General features: G+C 41.0%; 1 protein-coding gene across 2 annotated transcripts; it reads right to left on the bottom strand.

Moving 5' to 3' along the window:
- Positions 1-1,929: 1,929 nt before the first annotated feature.
- LOC131240518 (heterogeneous nuclear ribonucleoprotein 1-like) lies at positions 1,930-6,771 on the bottom strand. Of its 2 annotated transcripts, XR_009168794.1 has the most exons (3): positions 6,409-6,771; positions 2,914-4,227; positions 1,930-2,396 (listed from the first exon to the last, which is right to left on the bottom strand). XR_009168794.1 is itself a non-coding variant. In XM_058238793.1 (2 exons), exons 1-2 carry the CDS (start codon positions 6,628-6,630, stop codon positions 3,058-3,060), a joined length of 1,392 nt encoding a protein of 463 aa, XP_058094776.1. In that variant the 5' UTR covers positions 6,631-6,771; the 3' UTR covers positions 2,668-3,057. The 2 variants fall into 2 exon arrangements, 1 of the variants encoding a protein (XP_058094776.1); XM_058238793.1 differs by lacking the exon at positions 1,930-2,396 and having other exon boundaries at positions 2,668-4,227.
- Positions 6,772-12,762: the final 5,991 nt, after the last annotated feature.

Raw genomic sequence — 12,762 nt, 5'->3', positions numbered from 1 at the left:
GTTTGGTAAAATCCAGATGATTTAAGTGCTCAAAGTTAATTTTCACTGAAAATGTGGGTACCTATTTCAGTTCCCATCCCTTCACTTGATGCTCAAGGCTGAATGCTGAAAGTGGTGGTCTACTAAGATTTCATTTCACTTTTGATTAAAATATCCCTAAAATTATTTCAGAATTACACATAAGAGCTTATTTTTTCTGTTTAATAAATAGCACCTGAACAGGCTCTCTATCCCACCTCAGCCCACCATGTAAACCTCCATTTGACTAAACCCAAGCAAATGACAGGCTGTTATGCTCCGCGTAAGATGATCATGCCTGTCCACCCACTTTTGTGCAAGATCTCAGCAGTTCATTAGGTGTGCCCCACCATGCAAAATATTAAAAATAAATGAAAAGCCTGTCTGATCATCAGTTGTTTTAACATTTATGAAGGAATGAGATACGTGGATGTGATTCTCTCTGATTTTCCAAAATGCCCCGAAAAACAGGAAACAGGCCATGCTCGTAAGCTTTCAGGCAAGCGTAACCGAATTAATAAATCGGTTTGAGCCAGCCCAGGCCTGAGTTCTTTCATTTCAATGGGAATTGCAAGCCACCCTCAAATACAGTGGAATATATATATATATATATATATATATATATATATATATATATATATATATATATAGCAGACAGCAAATGTCGCAGTAGAGCCAGTGAGTCCAAACTGGCCATCTGGTGGCACTAACCATGAACAGCAGGGAAATGGTGGGGAAAAAAAAATCTCAACCCTCCATCTAGTGGCACTTACAATGAACATTCAAGAATGCTCGATTCATGCCATCCAACTGATGGCTTTGAAACAGAAAGTTGGAAATCGAAAGGAATAGTTGGCTGATTTGGCATTTTTGATGGGAAGAAAGGAAAATGAGGTCCGGGGTCATCCCATTGGTGAAACTTACCAGACGTGCTACAAACTCAATAGGCATGCAGACTCGAATCATTGCATGACATTGAAGCCATTGGGTAGATGGTCCCAATAACCACATGCAGGCATTTCGCTAGAGTACTTAATCATGTTTCCCCATGATTGTTTTTAACCCCTTAATACAAACATTTTTGAATTTTGAGGCCCTGTTTGGTAGACGCATTTTAGTTAACAGTAGTTTACGAGTATTAGAGATAATCGATATATAAATGGGTTCCTGTTAACTGTAATTAAGGATTTAAGATCAACATCTCTAACATAATTACCGTCTACTAAAACGAGATGAATTCACTTTTATGCTTCTACCAAATAGGGCAGAGTAATGTATTCACAGAAAGTATTAAATCTGGAGCAGATTTAAGGCAGCGCTCCCATTGCAGGAGTGCCAACCTATCTTCACTCCCACGCAAGCCTTACACCACCTCTCACACCCCATTACATGCCACTCAGCCCAGAACAAACAACCATGGCACTACAACTGAACATATTCTTCTCTGATTAAAACAGGTTCAGCATACACAAGTTCTAGTTTCATAGTCCTCAATATGAAATGTAAGAAAACCTCTTGCGTAGATCCCAGTAAGAAGATTGCTGGGCCATGCCCATTTATAAGAATGTGCACATGCTGATTTGGCACAGGTCAGATCCAAGCTTTCCATTGGGTGGATCACAAACCGATTAGATCTTCCAGCTCAAAACCCAGAACATTTCACTCCCCGGAGGGGTCACAATGTGCAGAAACAGGCCGCTAAAATTTTTTTAATAAAAAAATTTATTGCCACCCACTTCTTTTGTAATAACCTGATTTATTAGGCCAGAAGATCCAAACACTGCAACCCATCTGACGGAAAGTTAGGATCACAAACATGTGTTTGCATGTTGGAGTAAGGCTCTTCTACAAGTGGCTGGGCTTAGGAAACCTCTCCTAAATCACAAAATTGGTGAGCACCTCCACATGACATATCATCAAAAGCTGGAAAACCTTTGAATTGCTCATGTTAGAGAAGGCCTAAAAAGCATGCAACTCCGAGATTATTCACATGATTATTCCAAAATATTGCTGATGAAACTCACGGGGATGATTCTGTTGTGCAACATAGGAACCCCGGTTGATTGAAGAAGAAGAAAGAGAAGAAAAAGAAAGGGGAAAATAAAAATAAAAATAATTCTTGCCACATAACGCTTGACATACCACAACAAGTCTAGCGCAAGTCTCCAACACCCATCAAAAGAAAAGGAATCTGAACTGGGCTCGAAGAGAATCCCCAACTCCCGCAGTGCCTTCCCCCTTTCATGGCCACAGGTGAACGCCGAGCACGAGCGGGATCAGAATCCTCAACGCTTTTCATGCTTTCACCCTGTTAAAAAACATCTTTGAGAACGGTGAAGTGGGTAGGCATCCGATTCCCATTTAGAACGCAGAATCTCCTGTACAAAAAGGCCAAATACAGGAGGAAATGATTATGCCATTGACAAATATCTCAAGTACTACTAGTGATTATCCCTATCTGTGATTATTCTATCAACCCAAGTTTCCTAGCTCCATCCTTTTTACAGAAGCCATTCTACTCTCTACCATTTCAGACAAGCTACTCTTGAGATAAAAGCACAAATTCTACTGATGAAGCTTTATGTTGTACTAGCAATGTGAGATTCTCTACCCTGCTACAATGCCAGACTCCCTATCAGCTGCCAAATATCAATACTAATGCAATACCATTAAAGAAGTACGTAACTGATGTATCAAACCAAACAAGGCAAAAGAGAATTCTAACATAGGCTACTCTAGCATTAACACTAGAGAAGGAAAATCCTCCAGACATAGCTACCAGACACACCTAATATGCTGAATATAACAGCTACAGCTTGAAAGCAAACACTACTCATTGTATACTTGCAAAATAGCTAATACTGCTAACTACTACTGGGATTCAAGCAATCCAACCAGTCCCAAAACCCGCTTTCGTCTGCAAGAGCTGTTCGCTCCACGAGCAAGATGACGAACCGAGCCGCATTTCGGATGATGCAAGTGAAGGAAGAAATTCCTTGAAAAAGGAAAGCCGCCCAGTTGACACTGTAGTCATCCACATTACTGTTGTTGGACCTGCTGCCTGGACTGAGCACCACCATAACCGCCCCCGTAGCCAACCTGGCCACCATTCCCTTGAGCAGCCCCATAAGCTCCACCTTGTGAAGAGTCCCTCCAACCTGCATTTGGATACGCTGAATTTCCGTTGGCATCACCATAGCCACCGCCCATGTAACCAGCACCTGCCCCCTGTTGATCTCCACCACTGCCGGCATTATTATTTGGGGCACTAGTAGCACGCCCCCCTGCAGCACCATAACCACCTGCATTTGCATAAGACCCTTCATTCCCACCATAACCACCATACCCATAACCCTGATTTCCATAACCGGTGGCCCCGCTTGGAGATTGGCCTGCTGGTGCAGAAGCAGTCCCACCACTACCAGCAGCACCACCTCCACCAGCAGCATTCCAAGCAGCTGGTGCCCCATAGCCTGCACCATAGCCAGCAGAGCCATATCCAACAGGAGCTTGGCTGTTCCATGGGCTTCTTGCAGCACCATGCGGGCCACCTACGTAACCAGCATTAGGGGCATTTGGGTTTCCATAGGCTCCAGCAGGCCCACCATACCCAGCAGTAGCTCCACCATAGCCACCAACACCATACCCACCATAACCTACAGCATTATTTGCTGCCCCATATCCATATCCTGGCCCACCATACCCAGAAGAACCATAGGCTGGAAAACCAGCTCCAGCTGCCTGAGGCTGCATGTACCTGTTAGTATCCATTCTACCATCATATGCACTAGCGTTCATACCAGAACTACCATAGCCTTGATAACCCCCACCACCCATTGAACGGCCACTGCTGCCAGGATTTGCATCTTTTGGTAGAGCACGCTTGACTTCTACAAGTTTTCCATTCAACTCGTGGAAAGATTTGTGCAGAACTCTATCAACTGCATCCTCAGTATCGAAAGAGATAAATCCAAACCCACGTGGACGTTGAGTGTTCTGATCATACATTATTACTACATCAGTTACTTGGCCATAATTCTCAAAATATTGACGGAATCCATCATCTGTCAAAGTAGGAGGCAGGCCTCCTACAAAGATCTTCTTGGTCTTAATGTTGCCACCTCCGGCTAAGTTTCTCCCAGCATTGGGGTTTCCAGATCTAGAAGAGGTCTGGTGTTCCTCTCTTGATAAAGCCCTTTTAGCCTCCACCTGAATAATGGAAGCAAGAGGGTTACGCGGCAGATGGAAAAGAAGAAAGATAACAGACCGACGTGTGGATAATAGATACATATGAATAGAAGCCAACAGAAAGGATGTCGGACTCTGAAGACAGGTAGGTAGCTGAGGATAAAAATATTTCAAATAGTTTGCACTATGTAAACACCGAATTGATCCATGAACCACAAAACCTATCTTTACATGGAACCCAGAATCTCTAGCGTAAAAGAACCTCCAATTGGCGAGGGAAAGGGTAGTGATTCAACGAAATGGAAAGATGGCCAATCTTAGAACATGCCAGTTAATATTCATCACAAATTCAGAGCATTCGAGAGAAACGTTCAAGGTCCACATTGCATACCAACAAAATCAATGTTTGATTCAACAATAGCAATTGTCGAGCATGTTCTTTATGATACATTATTACAATCCATAAAATGGAAAGATTCCCATTTTCAGCGAGCGTTTTATTTTCCTGAAGGCCAACTCCAGAAGAACAGTGACATCATGTTCTCATGAACTAGGGTTTCCTTTTCCTTTTCCAAATGTTGAATAATAAAGCATCATGTAATTTTATCTTACTAAGGAGCTTGTTCCCCTCATCCTACAGCAAGCGCTAAAATTTCGTGTTAGTGGAAAAGACATCAATACAACCCAAAATCCATAAACATGATTAGAAAAAATAGGCAAAGAAAAATATCAGCAGATTTTATGATACTGCATTTTTATCATGACATTAACTCAAAAATAGTAAAACCTTAAATAATTTTTATATAAATATATTTTTTTAATTTAAATTAGTTGATTAATTTATGATAAATAACTTTATATATTTTTTGGCGAGATTATCCCAATAATATCCCGAGAAAACCCTCAGTCTGAAAATCTCAAGAGAAATATCCAGTCCGAGAATTTTCCAAAAATGAGCTTGGTCACTTTGATTCCAATTTAATCAGAGAGTGAGGAGAGAAAAGAATCAAGCATTTACCCCTCGACAAAGTGTTAATATTTATGACATAGAAATAAGAAATCTGCAAAGGAGGAAAAACATTAAACTTTCAGCTCAAGGAATGTAAGCCCATTAGTGCAACTAAAAAAAGAGGCACCCAGGCATGCCATGATTGCAAACCAGATAAAGCCCAACTAAGCGTGGGCGGATATGCGTATCATGGTCAGTATGAAAATACGTGGATGAATCAACACATGAACAAGTTGTTTTTCACAGTCACATGACTGGGCATAGCATTCTCCTTTGTTCTAAGCATACACCATGATGAATAACATTACACAATATACATTAAACCCAAGGGATTGATAACTCAGTTGGAATTCATTTCAGTCTATATACTAGCAAATTGTGCAATGCAAAAGCTACAATAGGAAAAAAAAAAAAAAACAAACTTAGGAAGATAACAAAAATAAGAGCTGCCACCAAATACACAACAATATCTTTCTGAAACAAAATCAAACAAGTCATAATACAACTTCAAACAACCATCCATTAGGACTTTGTCACTGTACAAACAATGAAAAGAATCAGTAGATTTTTATGGTAGTAAACATTTACAACAAAAAAGTGTTGTGAAACAAGCAACTCCATGAGTATTCCATCACGTCACAACATCGCCATCAAAGCCTTATCCCAGCTATCTGATGTCGGTTCATATTTGAAACAGCAATTCCCTCAATTGACCGACAAAAATTCCACGGGCATAAGCCCGCCGGACATCAACCCTACTCCTTCCCCTGGGCTTGGACCCAAACGGCTCTTCCACAGTCGCATTACAGATCGTGGGAAATAAACGGGAATTGATATCCACACCCACCCTGACTGACATAACCACACTTTGGTAAGACAATTGTACAAATACATGCTATTGTATTACCAAAATTACAAAAAGTAGTATATATCAATTGGTGCAGTTGCGTTCCACAACAAAAGAGCGAATTACAGGATACAAAAACCCAATCAGACATCATTAGCCCTAATTCGAAAGGAAAAAAAACAAATCCAAATCCAAATAGCAAGAAAAAAAAATGCCCAAAAATTGGAAACAAACCCCCTATTCAAAAAACAAACAGAACCCATCAAAGAACAAGAGGGCCTCATGAAAACCCAAAAACCTAGAGGAAAAAAAAAAAGGCGAGAAAAGAGGAGAGAGAAATCCTCACCGCCCTTCCATCGATGGTGTGTTTCTCCTCGAGTACGCGATCAAGGACGGTAGGATCTTGAAAGACAACGAAACCAAAGCCCCTAGGCCTACCAGAGATCTTGTCCCGCATGATCACCGTCTGTGAAACCTCACCGTAGTTCTCGAAATACGCCTTCAGATTATCCTCGTTCGTGTCCCACGATATCCCTCCTATGAATAGCTTTCCCTGATCCGAATCCATTCCTTTCTCTTTTCTTTAGGTTTTCTCTCTGTTTTCAGAGCTATGAGCTCAGAGAGAGAGAGAGAGAGAGAGAGAGAGAGAGGAGTTTTGGCTCCGTTTGGAATTTTCTGGGAAGAGAAATATCTTTCTGATGCTGATGAGGGGAAAAAGGAAAGACACGAGAACAGACTGATTTTTTATTTTTTTGGACGGATGGGATTGAACGAGGCTGGCTGGTCGGGATGTTATGTGTGTTGGCACTTTTTAGGGGTGGAGTTGACGGTGCGGATTTGATGTAGGGTTTGATTCTGAATGAATTAGGAGGAGTGAATGGGACGCGGATTGCGTCCTACCACAGGGCTCTGTGGGACACACCTTGATGTAAGTCTTTTATCCACGCCGTTCACCACTTTTTTAAGATCATTTTAAGATACGATCCTAAAAATGAGACAGGTACAAAGCTCCAGTAGACCGCAACAAAGGAAGCTGCACTGATAATGACACCCACCGTTGAAACCTTTCTAAGGGCAAACATGATGTTTTTTTAACTATCCAACCTATTCATAAGGTCATGTAGACGTGGATGAAGTGAAAACACAAATATCAGCTTGATCCGAAACTTCTCCAACTCTCAAGAAGTAACCTATTCATACGGTCATGTAGACGTGGATGAAGTGAAAACACAAATATCAGCTTGATCCGAAACTTCTCTAGCTCTCGGGAAGTTTTTAACGGTGGAAGTTAAATCCTCACTTTGTGGTCCACTTAAGCTTGGACCTATCTCATTTTCTTTTGTATCTTAAAATGATTTAATAAAAGTTTTTAACGGCGTGGATGAAACACTTACATCACGGTAGGCCCCACAGAGCCCCGCCTGGACGGATTACCGTCCGGGCGGGGGTAGGACGCAACGCGCGTCAGAGTGAATGTGGGAGTATAGTTGGCGGAGGCATGCGTTAGTGGCACGCTTTTAGGATAATAGGGCCTTTCATCAGATTGTGGCATTGACAGCATCGACGCTGATTCGCTGGGGACCACAACACCAGCCACCTACTTGGTGGTGTTCGGCACTTTTTAACGGTTTGGATTTTGTGTTCACGTGTGGTGCGTGCGAGTGTGTCAGAAACGACTATTTGGCCGAACAACTTGGACGCAGATTTCCTGCCAAAGGCTTTCGCAGGAAGTTCACCTATGTGGGGCCCACCACAATGTTTTTGATAAATCCACCACGTCCATACGTTTTGTGATCTCATTTTAGGGCTATAGGCCAAAAATGATCCGGATTCAAGACTCAGGTAGGCCGAAAAGGGGAGAATTGAACGTCCACAGTTGAAATATTAGTGGGGCCACAAAAGTTTTGAAACAGGCTAGTAATTTTATTTTATTTTTTTCCAGTTCATCCCAGTAGGAATGACGTTATGAACGGTATGAATGGCATGTAAGAATCACTGTCGACACTAGGAAGGTTTCAACGGTAGGAATTTCTCTACCCACCTTTTCCTTTACTGCGGCCCACCTGAGTCTTGGATCCGGCTTATATTTTGGCCTCCTGCCCTAAAACGAGTTCAAAAAAAGGATGGACGTGTTGGATTTATCAAAAACATCATGGTGGGCTCCACATAGGTTCCCATCGCAGGAACTTCACGAGAAAGCCTTCCGCGGGGAATCCCGTCCGAACAACCTGACCCTAAGCGACGGTTACTGGGATCATCCGGTGGCATATTCAGCCACTCAGTCATTTTGTTTCAGAGAGTGATCAGGCCGTAGTTGAACGGTGAGATTCTTCTGCTGAAGATGAGTTCAGCTTTGCTTTTCCTAATAAAATGGCTTTTTATATCCTACTTCTGTCAAACAAAATTGAAATACTTGCGGTCAATTGAGATGCTGACTGCAGGAAACTTTTCTAAAAATGAAGAAGTGTTTAGACTGAGAATGAATAAAGTTCAATACTTGGATTACAGCTAAGAGATTACTGCTGCTCTTAAAATAGAGCTGTTGAAAGATTATGCTAATATAAGATAAAATAAATTTGATTAGATTTGTTGGATTGGTGTGAGACGCTTTGCTGCGTGGATTTACTTTGTTATTTATAAACTTATCTACTACATAAATGCTTTGTATTTATTTTTCCTCTTTACTTAAGGCGTTATGGTAGTTGAATCGTTGCCACATTAGTTTTTCAAATCTTTCTGTCTCTTTGTATTTTTCTAATCATTCCACTTTTCTCAACCTCTTTTCACCTTTTGGACTTTTCGGCCGCGTCCCGTCATAAGATGATGTGTACTATCCAGCTAAGCGTCAGCTATGCTTTCATGAAAAGCGCTCTAAATATCTCTAAAGATCTTTCGCACATTATTTCTTCCCCGTGCAATGACACATGTTTTCTTTTCATTGATTATTTCAGGAACAATTAAAAATAGGGTACAACATTGCACCCATTTTCACCTCACCTTTAGTTGAAAAGGTGAGAGTGACGTTGGTTCAACGCTCGGTGCAATAAATATGAATGCTCGATCGGGCAAAAAATATTAAATTTGTCCATCTTGGTCGAACTTGGCTACCTTGATCAAAAAAGCATCAAAATTAGTCATTTTGGTTGAACTTGACCATCTTGATTGAAAAAACATTAAAATTGGACATCTTGATCGAACTCGGTCACCTTGGTAAAAAAAAAAATCAAAATTTTTCATTTTGGTTGAACTTAGCCATCTTAATCGAAAAACATCGAATTCGGTCATCTTGGTCAAACTCAGACATCTTAATCGAAAAACATCAAATTCAGTCATCTTGGTCGAACTCGGTCATCTCGGTCAAAAAATAATAAATTCGACCATCTTGGTCAAAAGATATCAAAGCCATCCATATTGGTCGAAAAACATCAAAGTTGTCCATCTTGGTCAAAAAACTTCAAAGTCGTTTATGGCAAGGGAGACTATTGGTCAATCCATTCCAGATAAGGCTTGTAATAGACAAAGGTTGTAGTATGACTGATAACTTAGCCTGCTACTTTTTGGACTAGTTGCATGATTCGGTCACAATCTAGATTGTGTGGTTTAATCACTGGTGATAGTTCTAGACTTACCAGGTTTTGTTTTTCATGATATAGTGGATTCTCAAGGAAGAGTTTTCCCTAAGTATACTCTGGTTTCTTTCTTTAGGAACGACATTTCTGACCTCAACAGGTTGATGAATACTCCTCATTTCCTGTATTAGAGCAGGATGTGTGTTCCGTTGTAAAAGATGTGTTGTTGGGACTGGTCGTGCTGGCGTTAAGTTTCTGATAGAGCTTATTTTAATAGTTTGTTGAGGCAAAGTTGGCTAAGGCATTGTGTGCTTATGCATGGTGGGTGCTCTTTCAGCAAAAATGACCATCATCTGATACAAGCTTTCATTCTGATTGGTCATCCATCTATTAAAGGTTTCAACCTGAATTTGAGATTACTTGACCTGAGCTCATAACTGTTCTGTAATTTGTTGAATTGACATTTACATATCGTATAACCTGACTAACATTATCTCAAGAGGATCTATCCAAGATGACTATGTCCTGTCCTAACTTGGAGGATTGGGTCTTTGTAACATCCTAGATTTTCACTGTTTTGGATTTTCAAAAATTTTTTAATTTTTTTAATATAATTAACTTATATTATCACTTACTGACCACTGGCACTCAATGTTAGTTTATACATGGGTGATACCAGTAAAGAACCGCACAAGTCCGATTAATCAACCGTAGGAAGTCAACGAATCCGCCCGATCACTTGAATATCAAATTTAGCTCCATTATTTACTCACGTAGGGCCCAAATCTAACCAACTCATCGTTAACTAATCAAGACAATCATAACTAAATTAAAGATCTAACTGAAGTCGAGTCAGATAAGACCCGAATCTTGACTAATAGACCAAATCAACCTCGTTATTCTTTTAACTTAAAACCGACAGTTTAGAGTAAACATGACCAAATCTCCACTTTCACTACTTATGAATAGGTCACATTATGAACATAATTAATCCAAACCCTAATCATTGCCCACGAGAAATCTCAATACCTAGTTCATTCCAGAAATGCCCCGATTTTTCGAACAAGCTCTGGACCGCTCGATGTTGAGTCACTAGTTCCAAAACTATAAAATAATGTCCGTCTTAGTATGCTTAATGTCCATCGCGGGAGTCGGACTTAGGTACTGTCCAGAACCGCTCAACTTGAGCCAAAGGACGAGTGCATGAGAAATGCAAATACCCTAAAGAAAGAGGCTGAAACTTAAGTGAATTGGGTCGTCCACTCTTATGCAAAGTTCAGGATTTCAGACAGTCGGTTTACGACCAAACTTCATACGTGGAGTAAGGATATTTTTCTACTCATATCCATATAGTCGCGGCCCCGATCGACCATCGATGACCGTTGAACAGACTTCTAACCATATCTGTCGATCGGCGTATCCAAATGGCGGGCCGAATATGTCCATATGTAGATCATCATCAGGGCTAACTATCCTATGGTGTATATCAATATGTACACCCTGTAGTGGGCCCTAAAGGCTAGAAAAATCCTCCCATAGGGCTAGTATAGTAAAAACCCAACCCTTAGGGCCATTTACACCAAATCTAGCACTATATAAAAGCCTTATTTGGGCACCCCCTCATCCCATACGAATTTCATGCCCTAGAGCAAGAGAAAAAAAGGAGAAAGGGAGAAGAAAAAGAGGAGAAATGAGAAGAGAGAGACCTTGGGGTGTGGGTGTTGGTGCACCTCCGCCCTCTCATCCCCTTTTTAGCCACCTCGCCGTAGGCGGAGTCATCGTTGGAGCTTTCTTGATAATAGTTAGAGGTAAGTATTGAATCTCAAATATAATTTACGGTTTCAATAGTTGTTTATCCAAAATCTCATAAGCTTATATGTTTGTTTAGGTCTTTCAATAATTTTCTCTAAAAACTTAACCCTGGGAGCTCAAAATCGAAGATTCTTTCTTAAAGGTGCGGACTATTATCCTTAGGTAGCCTAGCAGAAATATTACTATGAGTTTAATGATTATGAATGTTAGGATAATGTGCTTGAGTAATCTAGAGAGAACCTAGCCAAAACCCTATATGATAGGTCCCCCTAAATTCCATGAAAAGAATAAGTGTTGTTTATTTGTTCTTCAACGTAATTGGGTTTGATTTTGGTGTGACATATTCATCCCATATATGATTTTACTAAATTCCATGACATGATTGAGTGTTGTTTATGTGCTCTCCAACATAATTAGGCTTGATTTGGTATGGTATGTTCATCTCATATGCGATCCTAGTATAACCCTTCTTGTGGCATACATGATTGCATTAATCCTTGTTGTATGTTTATCATATGAATGATGTATAGTTCTTAGTCTCTTCAATAACCCCACTCAACACACACATTAGTATCGTATTTTATTAATAGTTGTATTGTAGAAAAATCTGAATCTTTATGTTAGATGTATGAGTGCATGACTTTACTTGCGTTAGAAGACGAATACGAAATTGTTGAAATATTATTGAATGTTATTAAACCCCTAAGTTGGTTAGGGAACTGAGGTAGGAGAAGGTGGTTCCGTTAGTAGGACCATCCTGCGACTAAACTAACGGATTTGGGCGGATGGGAACGGGTGACAGTAGTTAGGCTACATGGGTCGCTTGTACTCGATGTTATCCGTCACGTACTTGCCTGAACTCGCACGGTCTAGTTCATTCACTGACCAACCATGTTTGTTAACCATGTATGCTCACGCCTGTAAGACCCGTATCCTAGACCGTACCGTCCTGTATGCTTCCGCGGTCCTCCCAGTCGAATTCCGGCAAACCTTGACCTGTATCCAACGTTTGCGCATGAACCTAAGCCGAGTCCTGTATACCGAAGTCAGCTCGACCCAAAATTTACACCTTAGCGACCGCGCCATCGCCGCGATTTCAACGCCGTGACTCGCGCACCGAACCGATACCCAGGCCAGGAGATGTGGGCCCACATTCATTTCAAAGAAACGCCGCGCGTTGTGACTTTCGAGGAAATCTCTACAACATGTCCCATCAATCAATCAATCAATCAATCAATGTTAAGTACAAGCCATACCCCAATACATCACCCATCCCTCCTTTTTCCACAAGTCAACTCTCTCTCCCCTACCCATCCCTC

This window comes from Magnolia sinica, chromosome 3 (assembly GCF_029962835.1).
Source record: "Magnolia sinica isolate HGM2019 chromosome 3, MsV1, whole genome shotgun sequence".
Lineage (NCBI taxonomy): Eukaryota > Viridiplantae > Streptophyta > Magnoliopsida > Magnoliales > Magnoliaceae > Magnolia > Magnolia sinica.
Note: the sequence above shows the minus strand (reverse complement) of the source record. Positions and strands in the feature narration are given on the sequence as shown.

What these genes read in the sequence shown, in the direction of transcription:
- LOC131240518 (XM_058238793.1), bottom strand. Translation starts at nt 6,630, where the DNA reads ATGGATTCGGATCAGGGAAAGCTATTCATAGGAGGGATATCGTGGGAC. An exon ending in ACACCATCGATGGAAGGGCG is followed by an intron (nt 4,228 to 6,408) that starts GTGAGGATTTCT and finishes TCCATTATTCAG; the next exon opens with GTGGAGGCTAAAAGGGCTTT.